The 24,703-nt window shown below is 37.0% G+C and overlaps 1 protein-coding gene across 2 annotated transcripts in view; it reads right to left on the reverse strand.

Moving 5' to 3' along the window:
- Positions 1–1,747: 1,747 nt before the first annotated feature.
- The window catches only part of LOC124644860 (epidermal growth factor receptor), a 114,962-nt gene continuing 92,006 nt past the window's right edge, over positions 1,748–24,703 (reverse strand). The window contains exons 1-5 of one of the 2 annotated variants that reach the window (XM_047184482.1): positions 17,616–17,811; positions 7,059–8,459; positions 6,636–6,768; positions 4,346–6,185; positions 1,748–4,105 (exon numbers count right to left, since the gene is read on the reverse strand). In XM_047184482.1, the coding sequence (XP_047040438.1) occupies positions 3,272–4,105; positions 4,346–6,185; positions 6,636–6,768; positions 7,059–8,459; positions 17,616–17,754 (4,347 nt within the window). In that variant the 5' untranslated portion in view covers positions 17,755–17,811 and the 3' untranslated portion in view covers positions 1,748–3,271. Of the gene's footprint in view, positions 4,106–4,345; positions 6,186–6,635; positions 6,769–7,058; positions 8,460–17,615; positions 17,812–24,703 lie in introns of those variants that run through there. The other variant, XM_047184483.1, reaches the window with a different exon arrangement.

Raw genomic sequence — 24,703 nt, forward strand, 5'->3', positions numbered from 1 at the left:
TGCGTTTGTGTGAGGGTGCAGCACGGTTTTAAGGCCAGTAACACACGCGCCAAGTTTAAATACGGCTAGATGACATTGACGGAATTCCGAAAAAAAAAACGTACCAATTTTTTTGTTGATTTGGGTCGAGAACCATTAGCATAATTACGTCCTTGAATATGGCACGGATGCAAATCAACAGCTTGTAGTTGGTAACCCATTCATGGATGGGCCGCGCCAAGCTTTTCCTCATGCGGCTCTAACCACGAGCTTATTTCAAGAACGCTCAAGCAGTTTTTCTTCCGTATGTTTCCAATAAGCTTCCTAGTACCTACTATAGGTACAGTTTATATCACTCGATACAAAAATAAATATATAGGTTGTCAGGGAAGGGCTACCCTGTCTACACCCTAATTTTTGTATTTGATATAGTATAGAGCCCTAACTGCCCTAATTAGGGGAACATTGATTGGAAAGAAAATTGAATATACTACATATTATGTATCTATGTCTGTTGGTCATATTGTACTTGATAACTTAACTCAGGTTCTAAATCGCCTTCTAATTAGGATATAGCATTCGGTACGAGATTTCACTCTTGTGACTCGGTGCTTCAAGTGTCAGCAGTATGGTCATGCATCCAAGACTTGCAAATCCGTCACCTCTGCATGTGGCCACTGTGGAGCAGAACTTAGTTAGCATTAAGCAAAAGTATTGTAAAAACATTGTACAAAGTTAAGTTATAAATAATTTATTTATTCAGGAGGACATTCCAATTCAGAGATTTTTATTAGAACTTTAACTTCCTGAATGCTAATTCTTTTGATTAAATAAGTTTGTTTACATATTAATCTTTCAGGACGTCTGAGTTTATCCAAGTGAAACGTCTTTTACTAATATTCTATACAGGATTTCTTGTATCTTTGTACTCCAAAGGCTCTAAAACTTTTGAACCGATTTGACATATACAGAATTTATAAGATATAAAAAGAGAATACCGAGATCTTTTCGATATGGAGCTATATATCTTGTACAAATGGGTAGGAGATAGATAAAGAAGCCAGCAGGTCAACCTACCCGGATCTGCCATTCGAACACCTACTATTGCGATAAGGTTGATCAAATTGAAGGAATTGGACAGATTGCGGAAGTTTGATGTACTGTGGTTTGTTCTTCGTTTATCCATCCTAAATCCAATGGCCCTAAATCCATCATCATGAGCGCATCCAGCCGTGCTCTCGCTATGGCGGCATTGGGCTGACATAGTGTAGTCTCAATATAATAATGGCGTCCACGGCCGATTTCGACCACGGCGGCTGTTCTCATTTAAGGAGCCAGCTGCGCAGGACATATTATAGTGGAGCATTTACGTGCTCTCCGATGCACGGGTGGAATCAATCACCACTACGGGCTGCCTTGTGAAAGCTTAAGAAAACCCACAAAGCGATTTCGGCCCGACCCGGGAATCTAACCCGAGACCTCGAGCACAGCAGCCGCGCTTGCGACCACTAGACCAACGAGGCAGTCAGCTCAATATAGGTAAGACATGTCATGGACACGAAAGAAGAAGAAGAATCCATAGAAAAATTCAAACAGTTTATATGATGCATAAGTCTAACTGTCAGCCACTTATAGATCTCAGTAGGTAAGCAATTACCTACTTACAAGTTATTGGAAAGTAATTTATTGATGCATAGGTATTTATATAGGGATTTCTGAATAGGTTGATAGGATGGGTGTCTTCGAGTGTAGAAATCAAACAAACACCTTATTTAAATTTCATTTATCAAGGTACAGGTACCTACATTTGCACCGCAAGTCACGGTACTAATATCTACATACATTGAACTTGAACAATATATAGCCATGAATAATAAAATGCATTTGATCAACTACTTAGTAGACATCTATTGATTACACACATACGAATACGTCCAAAATAAAATAATTCACTACAATTACAATGAGAACGATGCCTGCATATAATCAATAAACATTGCAAAAAAACATCTACAGTAATGTATTGTATAACTATTTCATTTAAATGGCACAAAATAATTTAGACTTCATTCAAGATAAAAAAAAAACGAAATATATATAATTACATGGTATTTCATATGTGAGTAGTTACTACTACATACAAACATTAAAAGGGAAATTATTACGTAAAATAATAAAAATATATACAATAGCGTTATTATTTACATGTTACATGGCAAACGAAGGAGTTTGGTCTTATATGAAACAATCTAAGTAATAAGAATTTGCATTAGTTTGAAGTTTGAGCTTAATTTGTGCTAATAAGGAGTGCCCTTTTAAATTAATGTCTTTTATAAAGCCTCGCTGTAGTATGAACATGTTTATGTACATACAGCAGGCATAGAGTTGGAGGTAAACGATTCAAGAAGCGGCCATTGGCATTTCAAGCTGTCAACGTAACAAATAAACTCAGAGAAAACATTTAACAGTTGACAAGCCTAGCTACCAAGTTCAAAAAAATGGCAAGATTACATGAAATAACTTATGGTAAATGAGCTTTGTACACAACATCAATTTTATTTATAAACATCCTAAATCTGGGAATAATTTTACTATTTTATGACTTTTAATATGCATTGTACATTTCACATGCACAGTTTAATAAATGTATGTTTAATATTATATCCTAATATGTAATGTATATTTAACTAGGAATACACAGAGATAAACCTAGTGTTAAAATGTCTTTTAATGTTTGCTGTTGAAAAAGTTTAGGAATGTATCGGAAATAAATGCTGACAGTTCTACTTTCACTATAAGAATCAGCGAATTGCGACAGAGTAAAGACCTACTAGACATCAATGGCAAATGATTCGTCGCGTGTCGACAATGCATGCGAATCTTACTCTACTACACCAACTCCTCACTGGTTGTATATTCAAATTAAACTAATTATCACAGTTTTAACATAAAAATAAACGCACTAACATAACATTAGCGCTCGAAAACCTAAAACATAGCCGTCCTTAAACTAAATTAATAAATAACTTATATTTTTGTTAAAAGTGCATCAGTCGTGCACACTATAGAAATTATAATAATATACACATTAAAAATAACAGTACCTTTACATTTTAAGTAAAAAAATTAACAATTGGATTTTTTATAACTACAATAAAATTCATATCAGAAATTGTATCAACGATCTAACACTAGCCATCGAATCAATGGCACGGGTCGTGCGCGCGGCACTATTAAGTAAATATAAAGTCAATTACAAGACGAGATCAGTGGGATGGGGTAGTGTGGCGATTCACACCGTGGTCTCATTGCGGCGCAGCGGCTGCAGCTCGCGCTGCAGGTCGTTGTAGTACTCGTGGTCCGACATGGACTCCTCCTCCACCGAGCGCTGCGGCAGGTACTTGCTGGTGCTGGGCCGCGGCGTCGACTCGCTGAAGCTGCTCTCGCTCATGCACAGCGACTCCATCGGCACCGGCTCCGTCGGGATGCCCAGCGTCTGTGGCAGCACGTTCTCCTCCGACATCAAGTACTCCGGATTGTCCACACATCGCTTGCCAACAAAACTACTGAACCGCAAATCCTTTATACCCTCCTGATTCTCGCCTCCTTCTCCTATTAAATCCATGTAGGTTGAAGCGTTTTGCGTGTGCTGCGGCGAGGGCATCAGATAATCGTCCTCGTCCAGCGGCAGATTCAACTTCAGATTCCCGACCTGAGCATCTTTCGTTTTACTTTCGAAATTATTTTCACATCCTTCTGGACGTCCTTTCATGGGGTCGCTGCAATATCTCGAACTTGAGCTGTCAGAGGCGCATACGCCATTGTTGTAATAGTGCCGTAGTTCGGTGCCATCGCCGCAGGGGTTGGCTTGGTTGTACCTCAGGAGCTCATGGTCCCAAGTCTCCGATTTACTGGCACCATCAGGAGTGCCACACTCGTTGGCGGGGCCTCCGGTGGGCCACGTAGCAGACGGTTTCATTGAGTTCTGGTGAACCTCAATGACGGATATCGTCGTGTTAGTGCTTGGCCCAGATTTAAACTTAGGCTGTAAGTATTCATCCGCTTCCACCAGGGACTCCGGACCTTCCATCGCAGATGACAGGTTTCGAATCATTTCTTTCTCATCCTGAAAAGTAACAAGAAAGAATGTTAAAACTAATGTTTGAGTTAAAATAAATATAAATACTTTAATTACTTATTTTAGTCCCATATGTAGGATTATAGTCCATGTACTAATGGAAAAAAGTAAGTAAGTGTTTGGTAAGCACTATTGAACGATATTTGTTGTCCACACATTTGTGCTATCAACACAACATTGTTTTATTTTAGACTCAGTGATTATTAAACGATAGAAAATTGTAATTACCTGCGTGGAGTAGGACGGCAGCCGCATGAACTTGTCACCTGGTATCACCAAGTATCGGCCTGGGTCTCTGGCCATTTCAGCAAACGTATCTGCGAGCTGTTTGAATGTAGGCCGGCTGTCAGCGTCCAACATCCAGCATGACACCATAATGCAATAAATATCCAATGTGCAAATACTGGGCTGTGGTAGCTTCAGACCATTTTCTATTAGCTCCGGGACAGTTCGGGCAGATATTGTCTCATAAGGTCGTGCACCATAGCTCAACAGTTCCCAGATCGTAACTCCAAAAGCCCACACATCACTCTTGTGAGTAAAAATCCTGTGCTGGATGCATTCCAAAGCCAACCATTTAATGGGCATCTTACCGCCAGCTGCTTTGTATTCATCAGTATTAACTTCTAATAATTTGGCTAATCCAAAGTCAGTTATCTTTACACAGTTTGGTGTTTGTACTAACACGTTGCGGGCAGCCAAGTCTCTATGCACCAATCGCTTCTCTTCCAAGTACGCCATACCGCGGGCAATCTGCGTACACCAATTCAAAAAGGCTTTCGACCCAATTTTCTCCTTGTGTGTTCTGACGTAATCAAGCAGACATCCCAGAGGCATCAGTTGCGTTATAAGCATCATTTGGTTAGTCATGCAAACGGCAAGTAATTGAAGCAAGTTGGGGTGTTCAACACTGGCCATGATATAGGCTTCTTCCAAGAATTCCTTGCTAGTATTAGCACCAGTTCCATCCTTTAGTACTTTAATAGCCACGGGGATCTTCACATTTTCACCTTCTGGTACCCACACACCTTTGTATACTTTGCCAAATGCTCCGTAACCGAGCATCCCACCTCTTCGTAACTCTACCTCTTTTACAATTCTTAATTTGGCTAAGTTTGGTTTAACGTTGGTAGGACGAAGAGGTTCATTATCTTCACAGCCGGTCAGAACCATTGTCATTTTAACGGCCTCCTTGTTTGCTTTTGCTTTTTGTCTACAAGTATAGCCGATTATTCCAAGTATCACTAATAATAAAAATGCAAGGACGAGTATAATGATTAGTACAGTTGGTATTTTGGCCGTAACCATGTTAGGGTTACCGTTTGCGTGTGTAGAGCAGTAGGGTTCGTCAATGCGGTTTAGCAGTTGTTCATCAAAATATATCTTGTGAGGCATGTGCGACGGACAAGTATCGGTACAGTTAAAGAGCGATTGATTCTGGGTTTCGTCCGTGGTCAAAAATATTTTCAAATTTTTGCATTTTACGCAGTCCGTTGAAGATGATCCCATGCAGCCTTTGCATTCGGGGTGGCAAGGTGTGCAAGTCATTCTAACCTCATCAGTGAAGTCATCTGCTGGACATTCATCTTCACATTGGTCTCCTCTTTTATAGCCGTTACACTGAAGGCAGACTTGAGTGTGTATACCAAATCCAACACATTTTTTGCATCTTGGATGGCATTTTCGGCAAACCACTTTAACTTTTCCTTCCAGTGGCTTCACATTACCCACCCATTCATTATAATATCCATCAGGGCAAGGCTCGTATTCATTCAAGCAACTTTCCACGGTGGCTTCAACGCTGATGATAGCTTTTTTGCAGAAATTACAGGCACCTTCGCCAACTGTATTATTCGGACCTGTACAGCCGTTCGGGAAGCAATTCTTATGGCAGGGTAAACAGGTCGCATTGTCAGATTGGTAGCGAGAGTCTGGGCATTTATTGACGCAGTATGGGCCATCTCGCACGTGTCGGCAACTGGTGCAGTTGGCGCCGGTTGGGCCGGTGCATCCATCTTTACATTCCGGGTGACATTCCTTGCAGCTCTTAGGACCATCTTTGTATAATCTGTAATGGGCATAATTTTAAGTTAGTAATATTATTTTTAAAGGTTTCTTTTCTGTGAATATTAAGCACATGTTGGTATGTATAAAAGATAGCAAGACCGTTGCTCCTACGATGGAACTGTCTATTCTTCCCACGCAAACTTCACCTTTGTTACGTAAATGAGCCTTATATTGACAAAGGCTTCTGTGAAACGTGATTAATGCATTTCAAAATAAATAGTGGATAGATGTGATGAATTTTAACAAAATTGATAATTTATGTGCCTTATCTAGTTATATCTACCAACAAATGTGTTGACAGTCATAGTTACAATATTGATATAAAGATGTTGACGCAAAAATATTTTTCATATATAATACGAAACAATCGCTGTGCATTGATTTCAATTTGAAACATATTTTATATAATTTTGCACAAAAATGAATAACATGTCTTTTCGTTAATACCCACCCTGGGAGGACGCTGCAGTTCTGTAGGCATGTCTCCCCAAATTTGAAATTTTTGCATGAGAGGCACTGATCCGGTCCAGGGCCCCAGCAACCATCCGCAGAGCATTGAGGATCGCAGACCAAATCTGCTTTTTCTGTTGAAAATGAATTGGTTAGGAACAAACCGCAACTATAAGTACATGAAGTCACGGCTATGGTGAGAATGCTCAACAACGCAGGAGTTAGAGAGCATCGCACAGCTGTCTGATGCAGTTGCTGTTATTGGGTTAGTCAGTGTGTATGGGGACATAAAGAGATCATGAGAATTCGCTTGGGAACATACAAAAAAAAACATATTTGATCGCATTGGCAATATTAATAAGTAAAGAAATCTAACTTTAAATGAGGATCCTCAAAACAAGAGCTAAGTCGCAGAGCTACTCACCACAAGTACGCAGATCGCCATTGTTTTGTATTATTTGTTTGTGATCTTTCGACTTTACAAGTTTGGTCCATGCAATCTTTTCAGCGAAGCACAAATACTTGTTTTCCATTATTGCTATAGCGCCAGAGTTGACTCGTTTCAAAGATTTTAATCCCAAAGACTTGAGTGATGTTTTGACGATATAGAGCGAAGCGAAAAGATTCTCGACGACTTGACGTCCTCCAATCACTTCCAAGTTGCGGAAGTAAGAGAGGCTGGTGAAGTTCGGATGGTGCGCCTGCACGTTCAGGTAGCCGGTCACCTCGCGGACTGTGCTGAATACTTCAAGCTTGTGAGGCTCCATCTTTGCATAGCGCTCACCAAAAGAGTAATCTGGATTGACATGCTGAAATCCCGTGAAGGTCATTTCTAAAATCTCAATCGAACCATCAATGATGGTGCAGTCTTTGAAACTGTCGATGTTTCCAGAATGAATTGGTTTCTCCGCGTGGCAAGTCTTTGGACAGGTTACATTGCACGGAATACATTCTCCGTTGACGGCTGTCTTGTTAGGAGGGCAGCTCCTCACACATGCTCCATTATCTTTTAACAGATGTTCAGGGCAGTTCCGTACACATGTTGCCCCATAAGCATATTTTCCATTTGGATTAGGCTCCCAAGAATAGGTAGTTGGATTATAAATCTGCATTGGAGGACATTCTTGAGAGCACGTTCCTTCATCATAGAAGTTTCTACACGCGAGGCATTGACTTGGGAGGGGACCGGTGCAGCCACCAGCGCAGAACGCGTTGCAGCAATCTCTGGGGTTCCGACCAAAACATCGTCCTTGCGCACACTGTGGGCTGCATATTGTCTTAGAGAATTTTTGGCAGTTCTCAGGTCCTTCGCCCCAACAACCGGCTTCACAGCTGCTGTCACATCTCGGACAGTCTCGCTCGGCAGCAGCAAAGTCGTACACATAAACATAGGTAGCGTTGACTCCAGTGATTATCTCGTCCCAATTAATAGTCTTTACGTGGCATAGGTTGTAGTTATTATAAATGCCAACGCTGCCACGTAGCACGTCACGCAAAGCTGGCAGCTCTAATGTAAATGCTGAGGACATAGTGACCATCAGGGCGAACTCTTCCTCTCTTACGTTCAGCTTGAACAGTGTCCGTCCACGAATAATTTGCAGCTGGGGCAGCACAATGTGTCGAACATTGACGTGTGAAATGAGCACGTAACCGGTAACCTCTCTTATGTATTTGAGAAAAGATAAGTCCATGGTCTCGTTCTGAAGCCAGGTAAGTTCCAGGTTACCATCGACGTACGTGCAATTTGTGAATCGGTCTCGAAGATTCCGATAGTGGGTGTCGCGGTTTGACGGCACCGACATTCTTCCATTTGTTCCGATGCATACTGAAAGAAAAGAAAAAAATACAATTAAAAGTAGTCCAAAACCAGGTGTTAGTTTAAAAGGCGTTTGTCTATACGAGTAGTAATAATAAAAACAATGTATTTGTGTTGGGTCGACGTTCGACAAGTTAGGAACCGAGCTCGTCTAACGAAGAGGCGTTGCCGCGTGGGCGGACTCTATAAAGCCAGTTTCTTCTACTACGCTACAAGTAAAACCGCTATTTGTGATTAATCGATGGAAATAGTTTACAATGCCGTTTGGCTTCGGTGAACGGAATCAGAGTTAGGAACTAAACCGTGTATGTAAAGCGAATAGTGAGATAATGTAAAAGTGTCAGTCATCATGTTTACCGTTGAACAGCTTATTTTTGTATCAAACACAATACTCGGCTGTTCATTACCTACATAATATTATGTAGATTTACAAAATAAATGTTAATAAATATTCGGTTTAAAAATAAATTAAAATTGCAAAACACTTCGATTCGCGCAATATAATTTGGTTTTCTTTTACAAACAAAGCATAGAATTCATTTAGAAATAGTTTTGCAAATCTAAGAAATAAAGGTCTGATTTCCCAGGGATCAAATGTCCACACACTTGCATAACTTTACCTAAACCACCGTACCTGTAAGATAGACAATAGCATTAGCCTTTTGGTTTAGAACCGTATTCCCTGTTGATTGAGTTCAAAATCGCTTGAAATTAGGAGAGGCTGTATCTTCGCAACAAAACATAGTTATTGTCATAGAACTGTAAAGAAATATGAAGGTATTCAAGAGGCAAGGTAAATTTTACCTGCTCTTCTGAATAATATAATTTTTTTTCACCAGTGTATATAAGAGTATAATATTACTGTCATACGATACATCTCTGGTATTTGTACGGTTGGGGCACGTTTTTTTGGGGCTTTCAAGATTTTTGTTTAGTTTTAAGTAAAGAAACAAAGTTCCTTAGTAAGTTCTTTTGTTGTGCCGTATCAGTTTTAATGCGATTTAAAGTATTGGTCTCGTTTTTTCATAAAATATCATCTGATTTGGAAAACACCACATTATAGGCTGAACTCATGATTGTAAGATATTAAAGAAAAACTTTATATTTCAAGTTTTTCTTTATATTTCAAGAAAAACTTTATATTTCAAGTTTTTCTTTAATATCTGATTTTCATAATGTTATTTTTTTTTAAGTTTTTTGGTTCCGTTGCTTCGTATAAATGTCGAAACTGTGCCCAGACATAGATCAGTGATTTCCATGAATATAAAACGTCACGTATTTCCAATTACTTGTTTATTATATCGTGGTGAAACACGCACTAACTTAATTACACGTAGGTAGATACATATTCGCATGATCGATCGGTAATTACATAATTATCTTAGGATATGCCACAACTTGTGTTAAGGAAACACTTTATTTGGAATAGAAGGACTGTGATCTAAATACCTTGTCGCTTCTGGAAAAATTGATAATCTTACTCATCATCTCCCGAGGCTTTATCCCAAGTATGTTGGGGTCGGCTTCCAGTCTAACCAGCAACTGGGTACCAGTGCTTTACAAGGAGCGACTGCCAGTCTAACTGATCTCCTTAACTCTGTTACCCGGTAAATTCTTACTCTGTATAATTACAATAATATCGTTTATATTTGGCTCTTGATTGTTTAAATAAATTGTGTATCAAATATTATTTCTATCGTTTTGTTTGGTCGGACACTGTGAAATTATTTATCGAGAGACAGCGAAGTATGTGTGGTTAGATTATATAAGTGCTAATACAAGTTGCCTACATACTCAAGGTAAGTGTACGCCTCGCTACTAGTTCTAACGAGGTACACTCACAAATAACTTTCTCTATAGCTTCGATTACAATTGCAGTATGAAAAAACAACAATTTTAGAACAGGAATAGGTATTCAAGGAATTCTTTGACTATGCTCAAACCAACAAAGGCTAGGCTTTATTGATCATAGGTAAGTCAAGACAAAATACTTAATACAATCAATTTACTTACACAAAATATAGGCAAACGTTTTATACTTTCTAAAATGCCATCCGCTTAAGCGACAAAATTATGAATCGTCTCGTGCCTCAGAGGTGCTCAGAGTTGCACGCCTATACAATTCGGATGGGTTACCACCCACGTTTGTGCCTGATTTGAGATGTAGCCAACTGTTCGAGGAGGCTGTGTGATTTATTACTTTCATATTTGGCGGTATTAACTTGCTACCTCGAATGATTACAAAACAACGGACCGCTTTTCACTGCTCATTGCGCTGTATGCTGTAGGTATTTCTCAGAGTTTCCATCATCAAATCCTGACCTGACAACTATGAAATCACATAGAAGGTAAGTATACCCTATCAAACAAGGAGAGATTTTCGATCGGTCTAGGTGTCATATGAACAATTTAAAAAAAGATCCTCCTGGTCTTTTTTGGGAAGTCGGTTAAAATACGATGTACCAAACGTTAAATATTGTTTTGAACATTAGCATTCTAATGTTAGGAATGTGCACTGTAGTATCCGGTTGTCCTAGTTGGACCAGTTGATGACAAACGAGATAGTTTTGAAACGTGTACACAGATTCACAGATACAAAATTGACATTATTTAATGTTGAGTCTAAACAATAATGCGTGGGACGAACTGGACTGTTGGAGCTGTCAAATGAAAGTTTGACCGGTCATGATTCTGTCTATGAGTTTCGACAAATAAATGATTTGTATTGACTTGAAGTTGGTAAAAAACTATTGCCGATATACAATATACAACAAGCTAAAATACACCTCTATTCATAAGGTTTTAAAAACGGCGTTTTGGGCGTTTTGAGGGCTGCCTTTTGGAAAAATTTACGTTGAAAAAGTAGCCTCTTTTTTAGCCAAGTGATTTTGAATTTTGAAAAACTCTACCAAGCATATTAGCATATATAAACAAAAGGAAATAAGTTGAGTTAGACAGTAACTAAAATAAATTACAGCTACTGATTAATTTATCTTTGTTTACACGACTAAAGTAATAAACATTTTATTTTACTGTTGTAAACTGACAACAGTCGTATCATGTAATCGTAATCACTGATAAAGATCTAACGAGATAATCAGATCTAAGCAGATATGCTGATGTGACTGCCGTAAACAGCAACATTTTAATATTAATTTATTTAATTATGTGGCTAGCTATTATTTATATATTTAAGTAGGCGCTGAAATACTTTACTGCATTCAATATACAAGGACCTTTTTAATTCCTCAATTTCTGTTGCCAAGAACTTAAAAATACCATGGGCTGATTTCCAGCAAAGCGTGAAACGAACTCAATGGAGTAACTAATCTTATCCATGATCTACTCTTTGAATAGCGCAAATTCAACAAACATGACTTAAATAACTATAACTAGGACTATCGCTATTCTACATACACTGCGATAAACTGCACCTAATATTTACCAAACTCAACGCGAAATAGAACCTACATCTGGAAACTGTAAGGTTGTATAGCGCTACACAATCCGACTAAGTTGGGTAGGAACGCTGCTCTCGGCTCGACTGGTTTGTCTTAAGGCAATGTTTTTATCCAGTTACTTGCATTCTGAAGCATTGGAACCAGTTTTGTGCCGCCACCATCTCGTTCTTGTAACACGACCTTTCACTACAATCCATTATCGTACGGTGTACCTTGCTGCGCCTGACTGCAGTTCCTTTTATGTTTATAAAGAAATGAGGCATTGGACGCCGCGCCGTGCGTTTTGATTTGACCGATTGCTGTTTCGAATGGCGCTCATAAACCGAACCTGAATTTCCACAAAAGTGAAATAACTAAATAACTTTTACACAGGAGTTCCAAAGTTGGCAATTATTAGGTTTAATTTGTACTAAGTTTCGATCTAGGAGCAGCCTTTGTACGTTACACAACTAATGCACTATTGCCCTCTCGCTTCGGTGAAGACAAAATGGCAGTGACGAGTAATTCTGAAAAGGCTCACCGAGAGTTTATTGAAGACAAGTTTTTATGAATAAGGTTTATCTGAGGAGCACTTAAAATGTCCAATGAATAAGCTCGGCTCTTCACAAAACGCGATATTAATTTTTTTGTCCTTCTACACCGAGCAAACAGAAGACTTAAGAAGTATTGAAATAATAATAATTAGGCCTCAACAGTCTGTGAGTAAAGTCTGGCTTATGTACATACATTGTGAAGAATAAGACAGATACATATGTAGATATCCTTGACCCTTTTTTGAATAATAAATAAGTGACTTTACTGCCGCTAAATAATCTTATGTAACCCCCTGGCGCGAACGTTGTAATCAAGTTGTATTCTTATTAATTTGTTTTACATAAACTATCCTGTACAATTATGCTTACATAAGCTGTTTATGAACATGAAAAGTTTCATTAAAGTTGTACCAGTGGTTTATGCGTAATGTTCTAACAAGGAAACAAACATAAATGTGCAGTTTTAATTGTGGTACATGGCGTATATTTTACAAAGGTTATGTCTGTTGCCATGTTTAATTAAAGGGCTGTATTAATAATGTTTTTATAAAATAGTTGAAAGCTATGTAAGAGGTTAGTTAATGAAAGCTATGTAACAAGTATAGTTGTTTTAATTACCGAGATGTAAAGGACTGGGCGTTTTATTGCGCAAGAGTTTACTTGTTAGTTGCCCGGTCAATATTTATTAGGAAAATATGAACACCGTTATAAAGTAAATATCGCAATGAATACAAGATTTTCTAATGAGCTTGTTTCAGTTGAATAAAGGTTGTTTGTTGTAGTTTACCATCTTGTATTTCGAGGAGAAATTTATCATCTTACTATTTTGCGAAGAAATATAGTGCAGCTCCTATAAAAATTCCACGTGCAAAATGATCCCTCAATTTTGGAATTCACACACTTATAACTTGTTATCATCCATTAATATCTGAGTCATAAATCCTAGTTCATTTAGTTTCTGAGATTCAAAGTATTCGAACATACGATGGGTCAAGAAACTCTGTTCGCATATCATTTAGAACTCGATCAAATCTAGTTGGATCGAAATATCAAATTCAGGCTCATTAATTCATGGCGTTAAGCATTTTAAGAAGCTTTAAATTAATTCTTTAGAGCCTAGTGATAACATCGTTGGTGAACTTCACAAATGATTTTGATAAAATATGTGGCACTTATGGTTTTGACACTTAGGTACTCTTAAATCGTCCAAGCTGTAACGTCCAAACATTGCAAAAGACTACAGACATTCTAGACTAAAATCTACAGTTACTGTTTTATAATAAGATTATTCAAAAGGCGAAATAGAACGCGCAATATAAAGAGCAACAGTTTTCTTAGCGTGCGTTGAGATCTTTCGTTGGGAAAATTCTTAAACATTTCTCGACGGCAAAGTTTTAACAATAATACATATATTTATTCTAAACGTTATTAAATAAATAAAGCCACAATTATAACTTCAAGTGACCTAGATTACAGTCGCCGCGAAAAGGGTTATAAAAATAACACGTGGGTTTAAGGCGCCCAAAACTGTACAAACAACCAGGTGGTGATTGTCGAATTTTGCCACACACGAACATAATTCCATGGAAACGCGTAGGAGCATGTTATTTACTTCTGTAAGGCCCTTACATTAAAAACAATACCTACTGCCTTTTCCTTATTAGTCATTTTTTGAATTTCGAACTTTTGGAATCAAAGGACGTTTCATTTACGGATTCTAGATTCAAACTTTACTATCATTGTATAAGGATGACATACCTTACAATTGTCTTTGCATTTGTCTATAGAACACATTTTGATGTTACTTTGTTTTTTTTTAATACAGTTAAGCACACGTCTACAATTCCCGAGCTTCGCAAACGAATGAAATGTGTGATTCTCTTAGCTGTTCCAGAGCTAATGTAAGTTATCACTGCGCATGTCAGAGATTTCCACAGACTTATGAAGTACGGAAGTGACTTTATGGAAGTGAAAAATATTTAATAAAATGAGTTAATATTTCTCTAACAATAATATTAGAGTAGTTGCACACTACAGACTAAACAGTTGCCCGACAGTTGGTTAAGTTTCTTTTTTTATAATTAGCGCGAATCCAATGAAAATTTTCAGTTGGCCTGATACCGGCTAAATACCTGATCTACCTATGTAACATGCGTACTACCGCTCATCTACATACCGATTTAGGGGCCCAAACAAACGGCCGACTAAAAGTTTCCTGTGTGTGGGTACTCTTAATCTAGAAGGATCTCATGTAAACAAAATAGAATGTATTTCCATGTGAACTAATAAACTCTAGAAACATCTCATGTCACAATATAAAATCTAGAGAAATTAAGTTCACATAATTCTTGCAGCCATGGCGAATGACTTGTATCTAATAAAACTAATTGACATTTATTATAAAAACATTAGCAATTTTGCTATACGAAGGATGTGACGCGTATTATGTCTCACGTCTCTTAAACTTCTGTCTTGCTCTAAATGCGTGTAAAAGACAGAGATGACGATGGTCAGTTTCGAACTACATACACGATAGGTATTTGATATTGGCGCCAATCACAGCTAGAGTCAGCATTGGCTGTTATAAGGTCGTCATCTATTTGCTAGGCGTGTAATTTTATGGATTTCTGCGTATTATTTAAATATAGGTATTTACTGGATTTATCGCGGTTTTACTAGTTTTTATATAACTGATCCTTGCACCTACATTCAGACTGGTAAGTAGGTATATGCCTGAGGAGTTTGTTGCGCCACATCTTCCCAGCACACAACACAGAATGTGGTAAAGGGTGGGCGTTTTGGTTATCATTTGTTTTCGAAGTTCGAAAAGTGCTGATTTAGCAGGCTAATTTCAATAAACATTTTTGAGTTTGAGTACAGTACCTAAATCATGTCTACCGGACTACCGTGATAAGGTAACGTCCATATTGGTTAGGCTAAGAGTTCAAAATCTAATTTATATTTTATTTTGTTAAGTTGAACTACTCTCGTATGTACATTTTCAAAAATGCAATAGAGATACAAATGACTTCCAGTTATTTTACCGCACAATATGAACAAAGGCTCAACACATTTCTTTCATATGGAGATCAGGTACAGATATTTGTAATTCAAAATCTGAAGAGACCACCCCGCCATTTTCTTTGGCAGTAAAAATATTATGGACGCTTGAATTCACTTGAAGATATAATAAAAATCAAAAATGCTGTTTTGAAAGTGCGTTGAATTATTTCTAGTCACTCCTGGTATGGAATGATGTGTTTATAAACATTGAATATGAAACTGTAATGAAGCTTTTTTGTCATTTAATTCGGTACTTGTTTTGTAATGGATCAGTTTGTGCATAGACTGCTCTATTTATTATAGTGACTATGTTTTTTTTTAAATAATGTTAAAGATGAAGAAGCTTAAATGCAATAACAATTGAACATCTAAAATATCTGTGACAAATTGTACAGAAATCTTCCGATTAGTTCCAAGTTGTGTGATGTTAGTAGACATTATAACATTTGACAAATTAAACAAATGAGTACCGTACACATACGTCATAGCGGAGTTTTATATTCGAGGTTTTAAAAGTCGAGTATTTCGACATAACAATATGAAAGTAGGTAATAGGTTATTAACCAATTTGGGTTTTAATAACTGCGACTGCGCACACGTTAGTCACTGTTACAACAGAAACTATTCGAAAATCGAGTATTGTCCAGGTTTTGACAATAAACGCCATAGAACCTTGCAAATGAATGTCAATTCAAATGTTTAAGGAACAAAGTACAATTTCGCGTGAAAATAGGTTTTGTATTATGACATTTTATAATTTGTCGTACTGGTTAGGTACTTGCTTTATATTCTACAAAACTTGGGTCATTTATAACGGGATTTCGTGTCCATTAATGTTATTTGTAATTAGAACGGAACGTGTCGCGAAAACAATTTGATTTACCAACATTTAATTTGTCAAAATTCCTAGTGGTTAATTAGCTATGGTTGGCAATTTTTAAGTACATTAGTATTAGTGGCTATGTCATAATAAGCCGTGCTTATTTTTGTACTGATTGTTTTTATACGAAGTTGACATTTAATACTTAAGATTTGAAGTAACTTAATCCGTCGCGGCTAATCCGTCAATTGTCATCTAAATCTTAGCCAAGCTTAACCCAGAGGCACTGGAGTGCTTAGCTCCAAGGTTCTATAAACCATGTACATAATAATAATAAAACAAAACAATGGAGTTTTGAAAGCCTTCGCGGTAAAGCAACGGATTTCTATAACAATCGGCCAAAACAAGTCTAAAGTTACCAACCATTTAGTGTACTGCAAATCCTTAGTATTTGACTTGACTTTTAATAATATTTGCAAAGGAAATTAGTAGTAATGACTTAAGCTTTTCGGATAGTGATGTAGCAGTTTATGTGGTTGTGATCAAGTTACGGCAAACATAAAATGAAATGTCAAATGAAAATCTTGAGAGATCAATTATTTACTTAATTATTTTTTGTATCAAAAGAAACTGTGGTTATTTAGGTTTAAAATCAACTGAAAATGTATATCTCGTTTACTATTTAAGCAATATATATTTCCTTTGCATTTTGTATAGCTAATTCGTTTTGTTCGTACGGAACAGTGCCGGTTGTTTCCTACTTTGAGTCCGTGTCCACGCTTTAAACAAAACAGTCCTTTCCGAGAGCGGCTGCCAGGTAATATATAATTTTGTCAATCCATCCGTCTGTGCACGACAGCCGCACAAAAGCTGCAACCACCAAGTCGAAAGTTAAAGCGTTTCACAATACGTGCACCTTGCCTTTCATCCCGAACGATATTGTCCCGCATCCCTTTCAAGACTCTCGGAAAACTTTGTCACACAGAACCAAGTTTAATTGTACGTCCAGGCAGCCTCTTACGGCCAGTTCAGTGTACCGCCGAGCAGCTTTCCGCGCTATATAAGGCTACGTTTGTTGGTTCGAGATAAGCTTTGTTTATTTTATTCCAGCGATTAGCTGGTATCGCGTCTTTATTTCTACAGTTTTATGGAGTTATTTTACGGTCACTGCGTGTGGTTTACATTTAGGTTACAAGTTTGTAGCACGTTTAGAACTATATCACAGAACACATTGGCATCAAGTGATGGCTTGAAACTTTGAAAGCGTCGTGGGCGGCACAGCACTTACTCTTTCCTTTAACGAATTCCGAATGTTTGTGTCGTGCGGGGACGTGTCGGTCCCCGTGGCCGCGGTGTCCGCGGGAGGCGACCGGGCTCCCGACTGCGACCAGCCAAAGGCACCACAACAAGGCACGCGCAGCGACCATGCTGCGACATCACTCGCGAAGCTACGCACACGACCGGCCGGCACTAACTTCCATCGTGTACTGGCCCGCCCGGTTTGTGGAGCCTCGCGCTGCGCGGGCGCACCCACAGACTCAAGCCTCCACAGACTAGACGCGAAGCCTTGCCTTTGGGCGGGAAAATGTATACTTCACAACAATCCGTTCGTGTGTAGTTACAATGTCACGTTTTATAAAAGTACGATTTCACTTAATAATTGTAGCACCAAAATCTAAAGTAAACGATTTTCTGTTAAATATAAGACTAAATCACCACTTAAATATTTCGCACAATTGCCAAAAAATCAATAATTTAACACCTGAAAATCCTGAACATATTCCCACACTTTTCCACGTAAATTCACTACATATAAACACTACAACGCTAGACCGTGAGTTGGGCTGTGCTCAGTTTGCCGCGTCTATCACTTATGGCGCTCTACGTCTGCCCTCTCACGAGCACAGGTAAACGCCGAGAAGGACGCAGGTACGCGGCGCACTCGACACGCCGTAGAAAAAAAAGCCACGTAACAAAAGTTCTTAATAACGCATTGTGCTCACCTAGCAAGATACGAACAAATTGTACTGATGGACGGATGAAAATGTAGCTTTTAGATGTATCATGCACCTTTTCGGTTGTATTTCGTAATTAAAGTCTGTGATGTGATGGTTTTTTGTATTCGTTGAATTTAAATAGTTTTGTTCCATTTGTAGTTACACTAGAGTTTTATTAAATTATCTTTTATAATCCAGGACTTTTCAATAAAAAAATAGAGTAACTTAGACTCCTGGTCTACATTTTTATTACGGAATACATATAATTTCGAAGATAAATTCAACGTTTTAGTTGTAAAGTGTCATCCCTAAAGCTAGTGGAAGTCGGTCAGTGACTAATATCGCAGGTTCTTGTGGCACTATAATCGGTGTTGCCCAACGCAAGTAAATCGACTACTTTAACTATCGAATCCCTATTTACTTCGCTCTACCTATAGGTTAGGCTAAGGCAACTAGTTTTTATGAACATTACGCAAAATAGTTTAAGATGCCAAACGAAATTTATTTATATTTAAGCTTACTTGTTGGAGCTTTACATGGTAAAACACGATGGATTCGAAAAAAAAAATAGGAAACTTTTATTGAAAATCTTATCTACTTTAAATACACAGGAAAACTTAGCATTAAATTATATGTAAAGATTATCAAAACCTAGCGTAAGCACGAGGTAAGGCTTTTGAATCTAAGGCAGTATAACTAAAGTTCATAAACAAGCCAACCTTCGAATTTAATAAAATAAATCGTTACGAGTTTTAAAAATTGACGTTTGATTAATTTGCAACATCCTACTCTAATATTACCGACGTCCTGTATCTGTGTAGCTAATCAGACTCGAAACTAACTTACATATAACTTTATGATACACCAAAATGGTCTAAAAGATTCAAACTTTGAAGAACGAGGCACTAGAAACAAAACAATATCAATTTCAATCATTAATCTATCGTTAAAGAGTCATAAAAGACTATGCGAAGGGTAAGAATGACGATAGCACCCTTTCTGGAATCTGGATTATTCTAGATAATTCTACATATAATAAGATGATAATATACTTAAATAAATTACGATTAATAAAATACTTAAGTCACATTGATTAAGCTGAAAGTCGATTCCGACGTTATGAAGAGAAGGCTAGAACTTACGTACTCATTTCGCACTCAATAGCCTTGGAAAGTGTAATGTGGCGCTCAGAAAATATCGGTAATGAAATGATTAATCTCAATATTACAGCAATATTATACAGCTGAAGAGTTTGTTCGTATCTTCAGTACCTGCCGAAAATTATTGTAAAGCCTGATCATGCGATTATTCAAATTTTCCACATCGAAAAATACAAATATAGTAATAATATTGCCTATCTGTTATTTTTTTCAAACCAGTTTGTTTTACGAATTTACTTAATTTACTTGCGTCCATTTTCGCATTAATAAAAGTAACCTTCGATGCGTAATAAGAACTTAATTATAATATTTTTTTACGTGACATTCGCTTTTTTGTGTATATTTCAATAGAGTCCAGGCGATATTAACTATTAATACTTTTTACTTATCAGGAGTATTTAAAAATTATGCCCAATTCAAGTATGATATGTAAATCAGTCAAAAAATGTAAATTTTAATCATCCGATTTATAACTTGTATTTTAATTGTGAAACATAAATATTCAAGTGCCTAGTTATTATTGTTTGTCAAGTGACCATTTAGTAGTAATTTACATGTTTATTGCCTAACTGTGGTTTAACCATGTGAACATTATGAGTTAACTTTACCCTAATATGTAGAAGTGACCGTTAAGTGCAGTGGACATAGAGTTCGTTCGTGATTTTGTTTCAGGCGTTTTCAGACAAGCATTACAAAAAGTTAAGGCAAAAAATGAACTCTATATTTACTTAAATGCACTAAGGAAAGATCATTCTGCTGACAATTCATGAAAACTTAACCAAACGTATGTGAAACATGTACAAAATTAACTTGAACTAAAATGTCTTGACCAAGTGCACGCGAGACCAAATTCTATCAAAACAAGATGACACAGCACAAAAGTGTCAACAGCAACATCAATTTAAAGAACAAACCTCACGCGTATAATGTCTTCACAAACATCATAAACGCACACTGGACATTAATTTACACTATAAATAGTGTAATGTATCAATTACTTTATTTACTAACTCAGATTATGTTGTGGACACAGATAGCAGGCGCGCGTTGAACTCTTTACGAAAGTCGAGATCCGACACTTACTATGACAGTTTTACTAACAGGCCTAAGCGACAATATCGCTTTCTTACTCATCCATTGAAGGGCTAACTCGAGTGTGTTCCTTGAGCGACGCTTAACAACGTTCAATGTATGTGAAACCGTGAAGACGTCGAGAATAACGGACTCGCGGAATAAACTTTGGTCAGTCGTTAAGTCGTAGCGGGTTTGTTGGATATGGGTGCAGGTGAGACAAAGAAAAACACATGTATCCTGAACGACTGTTATATTTCGAATGAAAGAACGTACGATTAAAGTGAACATTGAATGATTGAATGTTTGACGAATGATTGAAGTAGGTATGCTTTATATAATCTTGGATATTTGTAAAGGAGGTATTATACGTACATCGTGCGTATATTCCAACAGCCCCCCTCAAATGTACAAGCATTTTATACAATCATAAGTCAAAAATCGTTTACCCAAACTTGGCTGCAAAACAGCACCTTTTGAACGTCAGGAATTTATAAAAGACAGTCCCCAAAACGCCCACCTTTCACCACTTCCTATGTGTTTTTACTGGGAAGAAGAAGTGGCGCAACAAACTCCCCAGCAACACATGTCTGTCTGTAGGTTAGAAGAACCTTAAACATTGTTTGATATATAAAGTATACAATACAATTTGTACATTGCAGTATAGGACAATATGCAATATTTACATACACTTTATACAGTCATAAATAGTACCTGCTGCATATCAAATTACAATAACTTTGATCAACAGCTTAGATTATAAACATAATAGCATTCTAAATAAAATCATTGAACTGAAATTATTCAAAAATTTACATTAAGTTCAACTTAATTCTAAAAACTTTGCATCATAAGTCAAAGTCAAAACATTTACTTCATTTAGACCATAACAAGCACTTATGAAAGTCAAAAACATAAATAAGTTTGATTCTAGTTGCTCATTCCAACAGTAGCTTCCTATGGTCGAAGAACAGGCAAGTAACTCCATGGTTACTTTTTTTTTTTTAAATACATAGTATGGTATTACAGTTTATATGTATTGATACATACAATAACAGCATGCGAAGGTCATGTAGAATCACAAACAAAAACATATGAGAATTAAATTACCATTAAAATGCTTCATGCTTCAAATTTTCATGTTTCACGAAAATGCATTTTTTAATTGACAAACTGACATAGCGGGTTTGTTGGATATGGGTGCAGGTGAGACAAAGAAAAACACATGTATCCTGAACGACTGTTATATTTCGAATGAAAGAACGTACGATTAAAGTGAACATTGAATGATTGAATGTTTGACGAATGATTGAAGTAGGTATGCTTTATATAATCTTGGATATTTGTAAAGGAGGTATTATACGTACATCGTGCGTATATTCCAACAGGGTTCACCTCACATTCCTGAACTATAGAACCTTCACGGTCTAGAATGCTCTTACAAATTTCGCCGATTTACCGTGTCGATACATCGAGTAATTGTTTTATAACGAATCGATAAAGAATTTTAATCGATATTAATCGTTTAATGCAAGTAATGCCATCAATACTTTTAATTGGGCTCTGGAATTTTACATTTTGATATTGCATTTTGATTGTTTAGCTTATTAGATATTTATTTTAAGTGAAGTAACAACGTTTAAATGACTTTTAATGTAATTGGTGTGGCAATATTTAATTATGAAGTAATTCGATTATTGAGTCGTTGGACACCTTTCTTCTTTATACGGCCACCCATCCATGGAACGATCGCGCCAACCGAACGTTAATTGATTGCTGAACCTTATGATCATTCTATTCATGCGGCTGTTTGCTAAGTCATGAGCTCCGCGTGCCCTTTAGCATAATTCCTCATAAAATAAGCAGCACTTACAACGTGTGCTCAGTACTCACCATAGAACTGTAGTTCCTACTTCCCATTGCGGTATTACCAACATATCTTTGCTGACAGCTTAGACTCTATCACCAGGATATAAAGACTATTTTCCTCTGCGCAGCGACTTTATTACCATGTAGTCCTTATGCTACGCCTACAGGTTAGGTTCCCTCGTCAGCATGTCAATAAAATATCGGTTAACTATATATGAAGCGTATATTTTTGTTTAAATTGCAACCACCGTTTCATCTAAAGAATGTAATATTACGACTTATTTTTTATTTCAGGCAATCGTAAACTGAGGTAGCTTACGTACTGGTTCACCTATAGTAACTAGTACTCGCATAATAACTATGAAAATACACACGAGTCTAGCCTTCTGAGCAAGGAAAACCTTATAAAGCACGTGTTTGATTCACGACAGGTTGTATGAAGAGAACCTGCAAAGCGAGACCTGCTTTTACAAAGCAAACTCAAACACAAATTTCGATTTTTATTCCGATTTACACCATTTTATTCCGAACTCGACAAACAAAACATTATTAAGGATTATAAGTAAGTAAAGCACGGGTCGACGGTTCTACCTGCGATACAATAGTGAAATCAAAGGTCTATTGTGGCTTTACAATGCAGTCAAGTGGTTGCTCAGGCTTTGTTGGCACCGGCCACTCCAAGTGCCTTCACACAGAATAGAATTAGAGGTAGATAGTGCACTTTTTAGCTACTATTTTTTTGAGACACCTTATTTGTGGGATGATTGCAAAACTACGGTCGAGTATCTCTATTCTTTGGCAGACTTCATGATATCGGCGCAAGTTTTTTTTTATTGTTTCGTATGGTCCTAAACTAGGATTAAGTATAGGTAGCCAAGTAGAAGTACATTAATCTTTTCCAAAGAGGTTAAATTATACTTAAAACTAAGTTAGGTATAATTTCATTATTTTTTTTAGGTTTCTGACGTGTTCGTGTGTATTTTAGATGTGCCATATGTCTGTTTTACGTACCTATCTAGGAAAATGTTACAAAGATTAAGACAGCTTCCCACGATACTACTGCGAATATCTTTTGTCTGGCTACAAGCCATAAACTAAGCAATTCCAGTAATGAACATTTTAGTTTCCACGTCTCGATAGTTATTTTGAAGTATTATATAATTTAAGTACTCGTTAAAATATAACAATACGTTTTCTTCATAGGCATTTCCTTGTATAATAGCCTAACCCTTTTTCGGCATAATTAAATGTAAAATTCACAGCAGAAAACGTCAAACCTTCACAAACATTCTAAATCAATCACCATTGATTGCCAAACATTTTCTCACATTAAAAATTCAAGAGAAATGCTTCGAGTACCTTAGTTTCATATTAATTAATTGTTTTTATTACTAAAGCCCAAATTGCTGTGTTGACACAGAATCAAATGGGCCGTTTGTATTCATTGTCGGTCTGAGACGGGGGACTTACCGAATTGACCGTGGACAAGCACTTTTATACGGGTGGTCTATACACGAACGATCAAAGAATTTGTTGTCCTAAATAAATTACCGTTTTAGCATGTGCAAGGATTTACACTATACTACTGTATAATACATTCTTTGATAACTAATCGTAATAAGTCCCCAATTTATTATTAACAGGAATACAACAAACCAAGGCTCTTGTTGATTAACAAGTTTTTCTACTTGAATGTTAACAAATAATTCAAATAAATTATGTATTTTTAGTGCGTCTATTTAAATAGTCGTCGGAAGAATAAGCATAGGTTGTATTTAATTATAATTATCTTATGTCCTGACAAGTCTGATCATCACGATTTGTTCGAGTTTTTATTCAAATTAAATTCTCACGAGCTAATAAATTATGAATGCAACATTTTACAATTGGCGCCAATAGTTATTAACATTAACGAGTCTTTGGCTTGACGTCGTAAACATTAGTATTAAGCAGTGGAAAAAGTCTTAACCTACCTAAGAATAATTAAATTAGCAACATTCCAAACAAGATTTTTACATATAAATTAGAGTGTTAATCTGGCGAAAATACCGTAGAGAAACTATAAAGTATGTCACCTTATGAACTTTGGCGAATTCCACTAGCTTCAATTTATAGACGTTAATGATCAATTAATTTAAAAGAAACAAATCGTTTTATGTCTATATCCCCGATGCACTATTGAGAATGTTAAAATTACTTGTAGCCTGACGTAATCAAATTTAAAGTTCCAACAACAATTCTGGAATGTTAGGTTGTGTGGCGTGGAAAATAAACGAGCC

This window comes from Helicoverpa zea, chromosome 31 (assembly GCF_022581195.2).
Source record: "Helicoverpa zea isolate HzStark_Cry1AcR chromosome 31, ilHelZeax1.1, whole genome shotgun sequence".
Lineage (NCBI taxonomy): Eukaryota > Metazoa > Arthropoda > Insecta > Lepidoptera > Noctuidae > Helicoverpa > Helicoverpa zea.